Source organism: Equus quagga, chromosome 8, assembly GCF_021613505.1.
Source record: "Equus quagga isolate Etosha38 chromosome 8, UCLA_HA_Equagga_1.0, whole genome shotgun sequence".
NCBI classification, from domain to species: domain Eukaryota; kingdom Metazoa; phylum Chordata; class Mammalia; order Perissodactyla; family Equidae; genus Equus; species Equus quagga.
Genome location: NC_060274.1, coordinates 9,357,980 through 9,374,964, shown reverse-complemented (window position 1 = coordinate 9,374,964; position 16,985 = coordinate 9,357,980). Strand labels below are relative to the sequence as shown.

Sequence of the window (16,985 nt, the reverse complement as noted above, 5' to 3'; positions counted from 1 at the left end):
CAAATATTTCTGGAGAGTCTTCTGTGCACCAGGACCAAGCCTGGGTGCTGGGGAATCCAGACATGCTGGCTGATGGGGGAGACGGGCCATCTAAATGGTTCAGGTGCAGTGAAAGGTGGGGACGGTGTGAGACAGCTGTGAGCACGGGGCTGGGGTGGCCGCAGAGGAGCGGGGAGGCCGCCCTGGTGACGCCCGAGCTCTTGGCAGGAGGGAGCCTGCAGGTCAGCTTTTGCCCTGTCTTTGGGGCGCCAGGTGCCCTGCGGGTCCACAGCACGCAGTTCGAGGGGAAGAGCCATGCCATAACGATTTCAGCTTTGAAAATGCCTTTGAAATTGTCCAGTCCCACCCCCTTTCTCACAGACAGAAAACTGAGAACCTGAGAAATGAGCTGGTTTTTATAAGAGTCCCAGAACCCCGTCTCTTCGGTCCTCTCCCAAGGGGCCGGAGACCAGGAGCCTGACTTAGGCTGTGCCTTCTTTTCCTCGTAAAGACCTTTTTCAGTGAGGGTGGTTCCTGGTAGGTGTTTATTTAATAGAGGCACTTAACATTACCGTGCAAATGACAGTTAGGCTTAACCTGTCCCAGAGGCGTTTGTGCCTCAAAAGGCTAGTTTCTTAACCTACACTGAAACCTGGGTTGGTGAATGGACTGAGGAAGCTGGGGGAGAGGGCCACTATTCGGGTGCTCTTTGCCTGATGATGATGAAGATGAGATGGTGACAACAGCAACCGCAGCCAGCCTCTTCTCTTCCTTCCTCGGAAGTCACCAAGGAGTAACAGTTACGTTAATCACAGCACAAGACATCTCCATTATCTGACTTGATTTTTACAACTGTCCTTTAAGATTGGGGGTGGGGGGTGGGGGGAATTAATAGGCTCATGGTCTCCAGTCCCAACAGGACCTTAGCCAAGTCTTGTTTCCTTAAGCCACTGCCTGTCTCAAACGGCCATGATTAGCTTCAGCCTTCTCCATCCTTGCAGAAATGAAAAGTGATGCACCAAGCCTGAGATCAGAAAAACAATGTCAGGATTCCCACATCCCTTTCCTTCTTCCCATAGAGTACTGGTGTTAGTCAGTTCTCTGGAGAAACAGACCAACAGGATGTGTGTGTATATATATATATGGAACTGAACCAATAGGATAGATAGAGATATCCTCTTTATTGTAAGGAATTGGCTCACACAATTATGGAGGCTAAGTCCCAGAATCTGCATTCGGCAGCTGGAGACCCGGGAGAGCCCGTGGTGTAGTTCCAGGCCGAGTCCCAAGGCCTGAGAAGCAGCAGAGCTTGGGGTCTGAGTTCCAGTCTGAGTCCAGGTGTGAAGGCAGGAGAAAAGCCATGTTACAGCCCGAAGACTGGCAGGCAAATAGAGCAAATTCTCCCTTACTCATCCTTTTGACTGTCTTCAGGCCTTCAGCAAATTGGATGAGGCCCACCCGTGCCGGGGAGGGCAGTTCGCTTTCCTCCTCTGTCCGTTCAGTGTTCATCTTGTCCAGAAGCGCCCTCACAAACGCTGGGAATAATATTGAATAATAGTGTTCAAATGTCTGGGCACCGTGTGGCCAGAGACTCACCACTCCGTCCCCAGAAGAGGAGGTGGAGTCCTTGAGGGGTGTTTACTCTCCTCTTTGGTGTCCTATAATTGAAATACTATGATATAAAATTAACAATACTTAGGAACTGTGATCTAAAGTCAATACATCTTATGTTACTTGATAAGGGAATAAGAGAAGGAAGAAAACAAAGATATTTGCTTAGAATGTATATTTATATGTATGTATGTACACACTCATGCAAACATATTCGTGACAAAATAAGGAAGAAATGCTCATGACAATTACAGTCCTCGTGTCTATAACTGGTCACATGGTCGTAGCTGGTGCTTATAACTGCCTTCTTCCACTACCCATCCCATATTCCCTTCGCCTTCAGCAAGCACTTCAGCTGGTCGTGGTTCTTTACTGGGTGGGGTCACCCAAACCTTCATTCTTGAAGGATCTGAGCCATTCATAGTCCTGCCTGGATTGGGATGTAGTTTTCCATTGGCCATAATCTCAGGACATGGAAATACTAAGAGAGACCCTAAAGGATCTCCTATAATCCAGACATGCTCTCCCTTGCTTCCACTGTGGGGTCGCACTCCAGTTTCCCCTGTAGTCAGGATCACTCACCCCAGCCAGCACAGTCACTCCCTGCTTTGCCGGTTGATTCAGAGGCATGAGGAGCCCAAGGTGGCCGGGCTACAGCCTTGACTTCCGGTTCAGTGGAATCATTGTTGTATCTCCTGGTGGAAGCATTCCTCCCTTTGGAACTAAGACTTCTAGGCCAGCAGAGTGTCAGGGCACGGGGGCAGGAAGCAATGTTTTGCTACTGGATCACTAGGGGTAGTAGTGTGGTGCCACTCCCATTTCCACCCTTGATTCCTGGATCCGCGAATCCTGGCCGTGGGAGAAACAGCACCATACGTAGGACACTGATTCAAAGCACATACAGCTTCGTAGAAAACCCTGCCGCAGGCCTGCAAGGTGTTGCCACCTAGCTGGCCCTGTAACTGAGTCTTCAAGAGGCCATTTCACCATTCTGTCAACCAGCTGCTTCAGGATGATGGGGAACATGGTAAGAGCAGTGAATTCTGGGAACATGGGCCCGTTGCAGCACTTCTTTTGCTATGAACTGAGTGCCTCGATCAGAAGCAATGCTGTGTGGATACCAAAAATCAGTATATAATCGCACATCTGGCTATTTCTCAGTGAACGACCAGGTGCACTGCTTCAAGTCCTGCCCAATTTGAGAGTTTCCTGTTACCATGACCTTCAGAGATGCCCCAGGCAGGGGCTGTAGTGCTGCGGCTGTCCGCTCCCGGGTGGTCAGCTCCTCCTCTGTCAGCTGATCATGGGGACTGCCCGTGAGGCCGTCGGTGCAGGCTGGGAGGAGAAGGTGTAGCAGGAGGGGGGACCGGGGGCATTTGGGCCACTTCTTCACGTGACTGACTTGTGCCTTCGGGCCTGCTGGGCCAGGCCCGCATCCACCACTTCCACTTGGTGATGGTGTGCCGCTGTGCACGTGCAGCTTTACGGCTTGATGGGTCAGGTGATGCCCAGGTTGTGATGGCAGCTCAGGTCACGTGGTGACTTGATGCCCAGGGTTAAGCGCTCCGTCTCTGAGAGGCCCAGTAGCAGGCCAGAGCCGTTTCTCAGGAGGAGAGTAGTTATCTGTGGGGGTGGCAGGGCTTTGCTCCAGGATGCCAAGGGTCTGCGCTGCGATTCACCTGTGGGGCCCTGGCAGAGGCTCCCAACAGCGTCCCTTTCTGCCCTGACACTTCAGGCACCAGTGGATCTGCTGGGTCCACGGCCCGCGTGACAGAGGAGCTCGCACGGCAGCCTGGTTCTGTCGTGGAGCCTCCTCTCATCCTGGGCCCCACTCAGAACCAGCGGCTTTTTCGGTCTCTAGGTAAATGGGCCAGAGTATCACACCCAGATGAGGAATATGTTGCCTCCAGAATGCAAAGGGGCCCATTAGGCGTCATTCCTCTGTTTTGGTTGTAGGAAGGGTCAGATGCAACAACTCATCCTTCACCTTGGAGGGGATATCACTACAGGGCCCACACCACTGGACCCCTAGAAATTTCACTGAGTTAGGAGGCCCCTAAATTTTAGTGAGATCTATTTCCTGCCTCTCACGTGCAAATGTCTTACCAGTAAGTTTAGAGTAGTGGTGACTTCTGGCTCACTGGGTCCAGTCAGCATAATGTCATCAGTGTCGTGGACTGGTGTGATCGCTTGTGGAAGGCAAAGGTGATCAAGATCCCTGTGAGCTAAATCATGACACAGAACTGGAGAGGTGCTAGGCTCCTGAGGCAGGACAGTGAAGGTGTATTGCTGGCCTTGCCGGCTGAAAGCACACTGCTTCTGGTGGGCCTTATTGAGAAGGGTGGAGAAGAAGACATTTGCCAGATCGGCAGCTGCCCATCAGGTACTAGAGGCTGTGTGAATTTGCTCTCGTGGTGAAACCTCATCTGGTCCAGCAGCTGCAGTTGGAGTCAACACTTACTTGGTTAAACTTGTCATAATCCACTGTCATTCTCCAAGATGCATCTGTCTTCTGCACAGGCCAAATAGGCGAGTTAAATGGGGATGTGGTGGGTAACTTCATGTCCTTAATGTGACACTAATGTTGGCAGTCCCTCCAGGAATGCAGCATTGCTTTTGGTTTGCGATTTTCCTAGGTAGAAGCAGTTCTAGTGGCTTCTGCTTGACCTTTCCCACCATAACAGCCCTCACTCCACAAGTCAGGGAACCAGTGTGGGGATTCTGTCAGCGACCGAGTATGCCTATTCCAGATATGTGTTCTGGAGCTGGGGAATTAATCATACGATGGATTCAGGGACCCACTAGGTTCACTGTGAGAAGGGCCCCAGCTAAAACTCCGTTGATCTCCTGACCTCCGTAAGCCCCTATCTGACTGGTGGGCCACAGTGATGCTTTGGGTCTCCTGAAATTAGTGTCACTTAGAGCCAGTGTCCAGTAGTCCCTGAAATGTCTGATTGTTTCCTTTCCTCACTATATAGTTACGCTGATAAAAGGCCATAGGTCTCTTTGGGGAAGGCTGGGAGAATGATTAACAGTATAAATTTTTGGCAGTGTACCAGGGTGCTTTCTTACAGGGACCCCATGTCCCCTTCATTCGATGGGTTTTGGGTCTGTAAACTGGCTCACACCTAGAAACGGATCAAGAGGCTATGACTGTATTTTTATGATTCAGGTTGGACTTTTGTTCATGTGACCTAGCACTCTTCTCTGTATACGCATCAAGTGAGGATTAGTAGGCTTCCTGTGTATTTCACTTCTAGGAGCACCGTGATCGACTAGCCAGCGCCCTAGGTCTCATGTCACACTGTTCTGTTCCTCCTTTGACTTTGCTGTTCCTTTCGGTAACCACACCCACCTTGCCTTGGCAGTTGAGTGGGACCACTGGGCCCTGCCATCCCTGGGTTCCACTTACTCCCATTGCATTTTGGTTTCCCAATTCATTGACCACAGTTCCCACGGTAAGGTCTGGCCTACAAAGAGGGGCAACTGTAGAGCTCTTTAAGGATGCTGGGGCTCCCCTCACAAATTTATTTCTCAGAGTAGTAGTGAAGGTATGTCTTATGGGCTCTCCCAAAGGTCTTAAGTGACAAATCACCCCAACATCCCAATCTCCCTGGGCCTCTGCATCCCTTGCTCTACATTAAACCGAGGCAGGTACAGCATTTCTGATGCACTCACTAGGGGCCACCTTTTGGTCCATGTTTTAGTCAACCCACCAGTCAAGCTGTTGGAATCCTTCCTAACTCCGCGAGCTACAACACTCAGTGCAGAATCTCTGCTTAGTGAGCCCATATCCATGGATTCAGCCTGATCCAACTTTATGTTCCTTCGACCATTATCCCACACCCTTAGTCTCCATTCCCACACGTGCTCCCCAGATTTCTTTCTGTGTAAATCAGAAAACTCAAGTAGTTCTTCAGGAGTGTAGTGTGCCTCCTCATGGGTCACACTTGGTACCTCCCCTCTAGGGGCCTGTGGGAACTTGAGTCTGGTTATAGTTCTGGAAGCAAAGAGCGGTGATGAAGGTGGGTCCTGAGCAGAATCAGCACTGTCTTGGATGGCAGCTGCCTCAGGGGGGGCCATTGCTGTTTGCTTAGGCAGCGCAGGGTTAATCCCTCAGACAGAGGTGGAGAGGCCTCCTCCAGAAGGAAGAGACTAGGGAAACTCATCAGAGTTTAGGGGCTCAGTGTCCCCAGCTTCGTCAGGATCTTCCCGCACATCCCCACCCCAACTTAGAGGACCCCGTTCTTTCCCACTCAGTGCCCTCACTCCACAGGGAGGCACTGTGCAGGCTGCAGGGTCAGCGTGCCTCATGATCCAGCCAGTTGCAGCTTGAGGTTCTGGTTTGATTTTCGGCAGCCCCGGCCCTGGGGCTGTCAGAGGTAAAGGTCTCCTTCAGGGCAAACATAAAGCTTTCCCGCCATTTCTGGGCGCCTGAGCTGGAAATTCAAATTCCTGAGCTCATCCTTTTCTTTCACCGCTTTGTCAGTGACTTTAGGAGTAACCAGCCAACCTCATTATATTCGTTAGTTTTCCAAAAGTGTTCTAAAGTATCATAAACAGAGTCACTTAGCACCTTGCTTCTGATAAGTGGTTGGTAAGGAGCATCCAGTGGAGATGTTTTGCATATTTTCAGGGCCTGTCAGTACTCTCCTTACTACAGGACATAAGAGTCATTAGCTTCTTTAAATCTAATCAGATTAGAGAGACAATTCCAGAAACCCCAGAACCAATTCAGAAAACTCATCCTTAACATTCTGTTCCTCTAGAACCACACTTGGTGCCAGAATCTGTGTTAGTCAGGGGTCTCCAGAGGAACTGAACCAACAGGAGATACCTAGCTATATCTCTGTTTATCTATCGATCTCTCTCTATTTAGAGAGAGAGAGGTTTATTTATTATGAGGAACTGGCTCATGCGATGACAGAGGCTGAGAAGTCCCGTGCTCTGCATTTGGCAGCCTGGAGACACAGAGCTGATGGTGTTAGGTCCAGTTAAGTCTGAAAACAGGCAAAGACTGATGTCCCAGTTTGAAGACAGAGAGGGAGCCCAGGCACCGGGCACAAATCCTCCCTCACTCAGCCTCGTTTGCTCTGGTCAGGCCTCCGATGATTTGGATGAGACTGACCCACTGTTTACTTCGTCTGCTGATTGAGATGGTGAGCTCGTCCCCCCTCACAGACATGCCCAGAATACCGGTCAACCAGGTATCTAGGCATCTGGGCCCAGGCAAGCTGACACACGAGATCACCCTCATGTATCCTTGGCTCCCGCTCACTGTAAGAATATTAGGATCTCAGAGTTAAGAGTTCCTTAGGGACCACTGGGTTCATCATCCTCATTTTGCAAATGAGAAAATTGAGATCCAGAAAGCCAAGTCAGCCGAGACTGGAGTGTAGATTTTTCTGGCTCCCAGTTCTTAATTCTTTCTGAGAAACCAGACTGCCTTGCTCCCTGGGATAAGAGAGCACTGAGATTGTGACTCTGTTTATAATAAGCCTCCCTGTGGGCACGAATCTCCTTCCGACTTGGAGACATCCCCCTCTCAGCATTCACGAACGCAGCCCGAGCCGTGTTACCACCTTGGCTGGCGAGCATCCTCGTGTGTCTCCTCCTTAAACAGAGGATCGTTGGTGGCAGGCTGCGCCAGGTCCCTGAGGCAGCCCAGACGACTGACGTCACGAGCTGGGAGCGATAGGTTTTAGGACAAGTCCTGCTCCACGGTAGATTAAAATCAGAGTCACAGTATTTCCTTTGACTACTTCTTGTAAGAATTATGCTGTGAGAATCTATGAAGACTGTATATCTGTTATTTCAGGAAAAGCCTTGAGTATATGTTAGTATGTATTATGCTTCTTTCTCTCCCCTACTTAATAAATATTTTTGGAAGATTGGGTTAATTGGATGAATAGATGTGTCTTAATTTTGTAGCAGAAATCTTTATACTTTCCAGTATATATAGACAATGTCTGCATCATCAGTGTTTTCTTGGATCCGTGCCCTGCAGAGGGAGCCCTTGCCAAGAGCAGAGGAGAGGTTTCTGCACACACAGACCCCGTGGAAATCGTGTGCATTGTGTGTTAGTCATAGTGGGCTCCCCTCCGTTGGGAAGTCAGTAGAATGGATATTGTGTGTCTGTGTACGTTTATATGTTTTACTGAAATACATAAAACTTCTAAAGACAGACAAGGAAAATAAGACCACCTCCATTAAATGTATGAGTCTTTCTTGGCATTTGAAAAAAAAATGAATGAATTCATTATCAATATAGATAAAACCTGCTTTTTTCCTTCTCTGTTACACTTTAGGGCCCAAAGTGATCCAGACCTCTGCAGCTAATTTTTCACTAAGTAACAGCAAAACGGTAAGACTGGGTCTAAGTGGCGGCTGGTGGGGATCATAAACTTTCCGGTCACTAAGAAATGGTCCCGCTCAGAGGGTCTTGAGGTGGACTTCAGGCAACGTACATTTCTAACTCCACTGTCAGCCCTGGGCCTCTGGGTTCTTGTTGCTAAAATGGCCTTCTCTGCTGTAATAAATACCTCGGTTCTGAGAAGGGATGGTGGGTTTAGCTCTTAGGAAGCGGCAATTCGTTTCCACACGGTGGTTATTTCGTCCTGATTCCTCACGTCTGCAAGTCTTATTAGATTCTAAGTTCTAACAGCAGTCGCTTAGGTATCTAACCCTTCTTGTTCTATTTGCCCAAGTGGACACGTGGTCTCCATGTCAGGTTTCTAACAGAAACAGTTCTTTCTAATCATTGTTTGGTATTACTTGCACGAACACGGTTTAAATGAAAAATGCTCTTTTCTTTTCTTTTTTTTTAATGTGCCTTGATTCTTCACCATCTTTAGAGAAAAAAAGATCCTTCCAATCAGAGGCATTTTGGTATTCTTTAGTAAATACTAACTTGTGAGAGCCCAAACAATGAAACCCTTTTATTTTGCTGTGCATCAGACATAATGTCTTTATCTATAAACTGGACACAATTGTCCTACATTCTCATGAATGCACAACATGTGCGGTTTAAATCTGATTCTTTGGCCCCAAATATCTTGTCCTCGTCTCCATTCTCTTAGCTCTCTGCGAGTTTCTTCCCCTACCCCCTGTTTTCAAAAAGGCAAAGGGAGAAAACTTTGCATTTATTTATTTTCTTCAACTCTCGCACTGAGGCTCTGATTTGAAGAGGTGCGACCATCAGCTTTCCTGACCGTACTTCGGTTTTTAAAAATTTCTGTCTCTCAGGATGTAAGTCTTTTTTTGACACTGAAAATAGCAGCCATCCCACAGAACTGACTTGCTTCCAAGAGATCATCCTCACTTCTGAAAGATTGTCCCGACATCCTTCATTCCTGGGTGGCTTTGAGGCAAGTCTTGGGTCGCAGGAGTTCCACTGAGGCTGCAGAGTATTAAAGCACAGAACCACCCATTTACATTCAGAGACTCTGCAGTCAAATAACGCTTTTCTTTGGAACTGTGGGTGAGCTCCTTAAACAACCTTCTCTGCTGTTGTCCCACTGCTGTTACACACCCATGTTCTCTTTGTCAACAGACCCTGCAGAAGTATCATTGGCAACATGGTCCCCTCTAAATTTTTCTCGCCAGGGGTGTTAAGACTTTCCTAAAGCTGAAAATAGCAGACGCCAAACAGTGAAGTGTCTGGCATATTGGTACTGAAGGATGGTTCTTGAGACACATTATCTTGTAAATATGAAAATATTTCCTTTCTTGGCCTTTATTATCTTATTAAATGTGTCATCTGTGCTTTTTTTTTTTTAAAGATTTTATTTTTCCTTTTTCTCCCCAAAGCCCCCCGGTACATAGTTGTATATTTTTTAGTTATGGGTCCTTCTAGTTGTGGCATGTGGGACATCGCCTCAGCGTGGCCTGATGAGTGGTGCCATGTCCCCGCCCAGGATCCAAGTTAGTGAAACCCTGGGCCGCCAAAGCGGAGCGCACGAACTTGACCACTTGGCCACGGGGCCAGCCCCTCATCATATGTGCTTTTAATTTTTTCTCCAAGAGGATTTTTTTCTTGGTATTTAAGTATCTGTATTATCTCAAGGTCCAGGTGGTAGAAGCCGTCTGCTTAGAGTTTTTCATGAGAGACAGAAGTGAAAGTCCTTTCTTTTTCTGGAAGGCAGAATTTCACTTATGTTGTCAAAGGGAAAACTACATGTTGTTTCTATCGTAGCAATAATGTTCAAACCAAGTTTGCTAAATGTAAATTTGGTATGTTAAGGTGAGGTATTTGGTAGACTTGATGAAAATTACTCAACTTTTCTTTCTTTTGCCTCAGCTAAAGCCAATTCAGATACTTTCAAATCCACTGTCTACATATAATCAGCAGCTCTGGCTGACGTGCGTTGTTGAGTTGGAGCAATCAAAAGGTATGAGGCCTGACATCGTGGAATGATTTTTCTTTGTACCATGCACCGTATTTTAAAGGTTGAAAGAGGTTTAAAAATCTTTGAACAGTGCTCAAGGGTGATATACGAGAGTGTTCATTGTTCTTTATAATGGAACAAATGGAAGCCCCTTAAATGTCCTCCAGTGTCCTGGGGAGTAAGATACGATGCAGCCCTCAGGGAGTACTGGTCTGCCCTCAGGGAGTACTGGTCAGCGCTCAGGGAGTACCGGTCAGCCCTCAGGGAGCACCGGTCAGCCCTCAGGGAGTACCGGTCAGCCCTCAGGGAGACCAGTCAGCCCTCAGGGAGTACCGGTCAGCACTCAGGGAGTACCAGTCAGGCCTCAGAGAGTACCAGTCAGCGCTTGGAGTACTGGTCCACCCTCGGCAAATACTGGTCAGCACTCAGCGAGTACTGGTCAGTGCTCAGTGAGTACTGCTCAGCGCTCAGCAAGTACTGGTCAGTGCCAGGTATCCTGGTCAGCTCAGTGGCTGCACAGTGTCTGCGCTGCAGCTGCAGCCTTTTCATTGGGGTTCTGGAAGAACACTAAGACCTGATGCCCTAAGGCAATGGTTCTGCTCCCCAAGGACAGTTGACAATGTCTAGAAACATTGTAGCATTTTGATTGTCACAACTGGGGAGGCGGGGTGCTACCAGTATCTAGTGGGTGGAGGCCAGCGATACTGCTAAACACCCTACAAAGTGCAGGACAGACCCCTCAATGAGAATTATCTGGCCTCAAAATACCAGTGGTGCGAGGCTGAGAAACCGAAAGCATACCCAGTTTACAGTGAGTCAGCTCTGTCCTCCAAAGATGGCAGTGTGCACTGTCCCAGGGACAGTGGAGAAGGCAGGCTCTCACAGTGGGTTCTGTGTTCTGTGATTCCGATGAGGCACTTTGGTCAAGAAAGAATTTGAAAAGATAACCCTATGACCACAGTAGGTTAAGTGAAAAAAATGCATATTACATAAATATTAACTCCTTTCTATAACATTTTTAAAAGCATAAGTAAATTTGATATCACTGTGTATTTGTATGTCTAGAAAATGGTTTGGAAGGGCAGACACAAACACGTTAATTATGGCTCTTTCTAGGTGGTGGGATTATAAGTGTTTAATGCCATCTTTGTATTTTTTGTTCTTTAATTTTTTTAACAATGAGCATATAATCAGGAAAAAATACATATAATCAGAAAAAATAAGTCTATTTGGTATAAAGTTAAATTAAAAATTTATGTAGGGAATTTAAAAATACAGTTTCGTTAACCATGAAGTATTTATCCTTTTGTGAAATGAAACTGATGGATCTGAAACATGGGTTTTTACACAGGCCACCCGAGGAATGGGAAGTAGAACCTCGTAGAAAGGCACGGCTTTGCTGGCAAATGTGAGGTTCTTAAATATGCTGAGGCTGGTGTGGTTGAAGACCCTCCCGGGCCGGCACAAAGCCACGCAGGCACCTTTGTGGGTGTGGCATGCCTGACGTGGTCCCTGACGCTGAGTTTCTTTCTTTTATAGAAACATCTATTCAGACGCCCTTTCCCATGACTGTCAAAGTGGATGGTGTATCACCCGGCGGGACCACGAGGTTCATCCATAACAAAGTTCACAACCGGACGAGGACCCTCACGTGTGCAGGGGTGAGTGCGTTTGCGTGGTCCACGATTATTCAGCATGCTGCGCTGTTACAGGTTTGCTTTCTTGAGTAAACAGATTGAGTTGTACCAATGATGGCATGGAAAACTCACTTAACTTTACACACTGATGGCCTTGTAGATGCTTATAAACTTACACACACACACGCTCACACGTGCACACATGATACACACACACACCATGATACCTGTTCTCCTGTTCGTGTAACTTACTGCCTGGCATGTCCACAGATGACTGGTGATGGGCCCCTGTCACAGGAAGCTCTGCCACTGTTCCACGGTCATTCTCGATCGCTGGGGCTTGCTGTTGTTTGCATGCGTGTGACGAACACTCTGATCCGTTGGTGGGGGCTGAGACCCAGGCCCCTTGGGAAGACTGGCCTCCTCTTTTGAGCATCTGCCTCAGGGTGCAGTGTGTGGCTGTGGGACAGGAAACCGGGGGGCCCAAAGTGGGAAAGGAGGCCTCCCTGTTGACTGTGTCGGCACTGTGTTCTGTCAGAATCCAAAGACTCAGACCCAGCCCCCTGCTCCAGCGAGGAGGTGGTGTCAGGACTCCATGGTGGCGTGGGGAGCATCAGAAAAGAGCATGCATTTGGTTATGGGATTAGAAAGTGGTTTCCTGCTAGACTTCACGCTGGGTCCTTTCCATACCACATCTCATTCAGTCCTCTCAGCCGGCCCAGGGAGCAGGAGCTGTTGTTAGAGCCTGTATAAACTGGAAGAAACTGAGGCTGAGAGAGGTCAGAACACCTGCCCGAGGTGACACTGGTAGTGAGCGAAGGGGCCAGGATTTCAGCCCGTGCTCTTTTATTCCTACATTTGTGGCCTTAATACCCACGCACACCACCTCATTAATAATAGTTAAATACTAGGCCTCTTTATCCTGGTGAGAAAGAGTTCAGATAAGGAAGGATGCCTGTTGAGTGGCAGGCCACTGGCTGTGGTCCCTCTCTGTTGATGGCTTCTAGAAGATTCTGAAAAGGGTCAGAACCATAGCCTGAAGGGGCCTGGGTTGTCGGAGAGGTGTGCTCACAGTGCCGTCTGCTCCCCCAGCTCAGCAGCGGCTCTGGCCTGCTGGGTCCGGCAGGTGGACCTGGCTGGGTAGTGCCTTAGGGAAGCACCAGGAGTAACCGGACTCTCGTTCTGCCTCCTCCCTTTATCACCTCTGTGAGCAGGGCTGGCCGGTTTCTGAAATGCCTTTTCCTCGTCCTTCAGGTGGGGGTTATGCCTCCCCTGCCTGTCTGCGGAAAGTGGCGAGGATCAAGTTGAGTACCGTACGTGAGAGCGTGCAGTGTTTGTGTGCACCACACCTGTGTACAGTAGGTCTCCATGACTGCTGCTGGATAAACCAGAGGGACGACAGGTGCAGGGGTCTGGAAGGACCACTGCCCAAGCAGCAGCCTCTCCTCCATCCCCAGGCAGACTGGGCCTGGAGTCCAGCCTCAGCTGTAGTTCAGCCCCTGGCATTGCTGTTTCTCGGACTGAGAGGTGATGCACAGGTCGTCAGTGACTTTATTCGAAGGGTGGTGTGACTGATCTTTCTGGTTTGCCTGGGACCAGGGGGTTTCCCAGGACACGGGACTCTCCGTTTTAGAATGGGGAAAGACTCAGGCTGACTGGGACGGGTTGGTTGCCCCCCTGGAGCCTGTGCTGTGAGTAGAGCCAGAGTGTCCAGAGGCTGCTCATCTGCACTGGTGCTTCTTGGAAGCACCCGCCATGCTGCGCACCTTGGCAGTGGCCCTTCGCGCATCGCTGCGGTTTCTCTCCTCTTCTGCTGGTGGCCCTACGTCAGTTGACACTGTGTCACTTTCAGGGATTTCTCTCTTCTGTTCTCTCTCTGCTCAAGTCTTTCCCTAACCCCTCAAGGGACATCGCCCTGATGTAAATTTTTGTCTTACAGAGATACTGACCACCCTTTGATATTACCTTTTTTTTTGATGTAAAGAAAGCACATTGTCACCATTAGGCAGCAAGGTTGCCTGCACCTTGCAGGTGAGGAGGCTGTGGTCCCCTCTCTCAGTGATGTTCAGAGGGGCATCGTGACCAGTGTCAGAACTGTGGCTTGAACTTGGGATCCCCAAATCCTCAGGTGGTTTCACTGTGGTTTTTTTAAACTTGAAGATATATACAGCCTGAGATACAGCTCTTTTGTTAATTAAAACATCCCTTAAAAATCCAGATTCTTAACCTGGAAGAAGTGCTTCTCTTTGCAGCACAAACCTATTTACTCATGTAAACCTGTTCCCTCCTGATCGTGCCGAGGCCTTAGCTGCCCCCCTCAACGTGTCACCCTATGACTGGACTATTGGAGTCAAAAGAAGCATTTGGTTTGGTTGAGACCGAGGGCCCCACTCTTGCATGCCCTGGGGGCAGGAGGCCACTACACATGAGGGAAGCTGATAGAGTGGAAGAGAAACCGCAGCTCAGCTGTGATAAAAATAGCAACTGGCTTGTGCTGCAGATGTGGGCGAGCCGGGCCTGTGGTCGTGGACAGCTCCCGTCCCCTCTGAGCCCATCGCTGTGGGCTTCAGTGCAGGCCCGGCAGTGCCAGGTGGCCAGAGGGTTTGAGAGATTTTGACTCATACCTTCCTGTTGCTGCGCACACTCCCCACTTCTCTGCCTTCTTTCCTGTCCCTTAGGTGAGCACCGCCCTCCCCGCCCAGCGCCCTATCTTTTAAGGCTTCTTGTGTGTAATACCCAGATTTGTTTTCCTCCCTGGCCTCAGGCATTCCTGCCTTGGGAAGCCTTTGATCAGTGGTAGGACTGACTCTGCCCTGCTCAGAGCCACACTTCTCCCAAGTGCCACCGGACAGCCGCAGAGCTACCTGTTTCTTCTGGGCAGTGGCCGGACATTTACTGGCACAGGGAGAGTGCATTTGAGCAGATACTGAGAAATTCTGAAGGGAAGTGCTGGCCCAGCTGGGGTGCCTGAGGGAGAGGTGTGCCGGGTCGGGGGTGGGGAGCGGGGGAGGGAGGTGTCTTCGTCTCCCTCATCACTCTGAAATCGAGGAGACCTAGAGAGACCAGATTCTTGATTCTAAAGGACAAGAGAAAGGGGCTCTGGGCAGACAAATGAGCGTACACACCTGCATGATCACACCAGCTGTTTGCCCAGCCTTTGCTCCAGAGGCAGTCCTGACCTCCTAACAGAGATTGCAGAGGGGTGGGGGGGGGGGGGGAGTGATCTCTCTAGGGAATGACAGGCTAATAGGAGAGAAAGAAAATATGTAATTCACTCTGAATGTCATTAGAGCAGTGGCAGGAGTGAGCCACTTAGCTTACATTCCCCCCGTGCCCTCCCGTATTCGTGGAAATGTCAGGTGTGCATCGCATCGTTAACTTTTTATGCGGGTGACGTATTATTTGGAATCATCCAAAGCAGAAAGATTCTAATGATTGTAAATCGCATATTATTTGTTTCTAAAAATATCCATTTTTTCTAAGAACTGTTCTTTCTAAGAACTGTTTTTGGCCGACATCTGAATTTTTCTGGGCTTCTGGCAGTTCCCTGGGGATGATCAATTCTGATCGTCTGTTGTTGAAATGTGTTCCTTCGTGGGTCACTTGGTGGGCGGGTGAGTCTTGCTTGCTTTAAAGACACGAATCTTCCTTGTGTGTTTGCAGAAATGTGCAGAAATTATTGTGGCTCACCTTGGCTACTTGAATTACACTCAGTATACAGTGACTGTGGGATTTGAACACCTGAACCTGCCCATCAAGGAGATGAACTTTATAGTAAGTATACCAGCTGACCTCACATGTTTTCATGGCTCATTTGTTTAGCTCCCGTTCTTTTGTGGAAGGATCGAAATAAATCACAGCATTGAAGTCTTGTCGTTTTGGACAGTGGGAGACGTGTACAGTTTTTAAAAGCTGTAGGAAAAGCAGTTTCTTAAGTATGTGGGACCAAGAGAAGCTTAAAAAAACAGCAGGAAGTTGGTAGTTTAGTGGTGTGCTGAGATTGAGAACAGAGAGGGGAGAGTAGCCTTCAGGGGGAAGGTGATTAAGAAGTTACCAGGTGCACCCCTTCTCCAGTCCCTGCACGTGGTCTTCAGGCCCTGCCAGAACCTCTGGTGAGGGGTGGGCACCACTCTTCTGTGGCGAGGCCCCAGATGCACAGCTCTAATTCTTAGATTTTCCTGACTTGTGTCCAGCTGGAATCAGCCTCCTTGTTCCTTCCACTCATCGGGAGTCAGAATACTCAGCACAGTGACTAGGAATGTGGGTTTCAGACTGGACAGACAGAGGAGCTGGGTTCAGATCCTGGCGCCATCGTTTATAGTTTCACATTGTTGCTTCCATTTCCTTATCATAAAATATCTCATAAAGCTATTAAATGAAGGTGCTAATGGGTCCCTTTTTCACAATAACACTTCATTGAGATATAATTCACATCCCATAAAAGAAACCTGCAAGTAGTCATTTCCCATTTCTCCCTCCCCCGCCCCAGGCCACCACTAATCTGCTTTCTCTTTCTATGGATTTGTCTATTATGGACATTTCCTATGAATGGCATCATACAGTATGTTGTCTTTTGTGAATGGCTTCTTTCACTGAGCATAGTGTTTTCTACATTCTTCTAGTCTGTTGCGGGTTTTGGTTCTTCCTTCCTTTTTCGCTGAATCATATTTCATTGGACGGGTGTACTACATTGTGCATATCCATCTGTCAGCTGATGAGCATTCAGGTTGTTTCAGTTTTCAGCTGTCGCGAATAATGCTGCTGAGAACATTTGTGCACAGGTTTTTATTTGCACCAGCGGGTACCCTTCACTAAGACATTATGGGGTATAGACACTCTCTTGCGTGCCTCACATGCCCCGTCCCGTCCACTCACCTCTGTGGTGGCGCCTGCTGCCTCCCTTCTCCTGGGAGGCTCTGGTCGGCTGGAGCTGGGATCGTGCACAGTGCCTGCTCATTGTCCGGCGCTCAACAAATGGCAGCTGTTGTTACATACATACTGTTTTTGCTTCATGTTCTGTCTCTAGACTCCCCAAAATGAGTTTTATTCTTTATCCACCTGATCACTCTACAGATGCTTGTAGATGGCTGTCTCCTCCCCTCCGAGGCTTTCCCTTTCCTTCACTCCCCTGGGGCTGTGCCTTCTGTACCCCTTGGCTCCAGGTTTCCTTCCTGTGGCTGCCCCAGTCAGCCTGGCCGAGGGGCGGGTGCTCCCCATGTGGAAGGTGCAGGCGGCCCTCCAGGCGTTGCTGGGGCCCAGACAGCTGCCTCCTCTGGAGCCTCATCACCCGTCGGCTTGTGTTCCGCCAGCTGGTAAAGACCCCTTGGATTATTCTCCGAAACTGCCATGAAGTCTGGGCTTCTTCATTCTC

The 16,985-nt window shown here is 48.9% G+C and overlaps 1 protein-coding gene across 4 annotated transcripts in view; it reads left to right on the top strand.

Moving 5' to 3' along the window:
- Positions 1-16,985, top strand: part of TMEM181 (transmembrane protein 181) — a 54,505-nt gene that overhangs the window by 12,688 nt on the left and 24,832 nt on the right. For all 4 annotated transcript variants that reach the window (XM_046669796.1, XM_046669797.1, XM_046669795.1 and 1 more), the window contains exons 3-6: positions 7,899-7,954; positions 9,890-9,980; positions 11,517-11,638; positions 15,278-15,388. In XM_046669796.1, the coding sequence (XP_046525752.1) occupies positions 7,899-7,954; positions 9,890-9,980; positions 11,517-11,638; positions 15,278-15,388 (380 nt within the window). The remainder of the gene's footprint in view (positions 1-7,898; positions 7,955-9,889; positions 9,981-11,516; positions 11,639-15,277; positions 15,389-16,985) is intronic.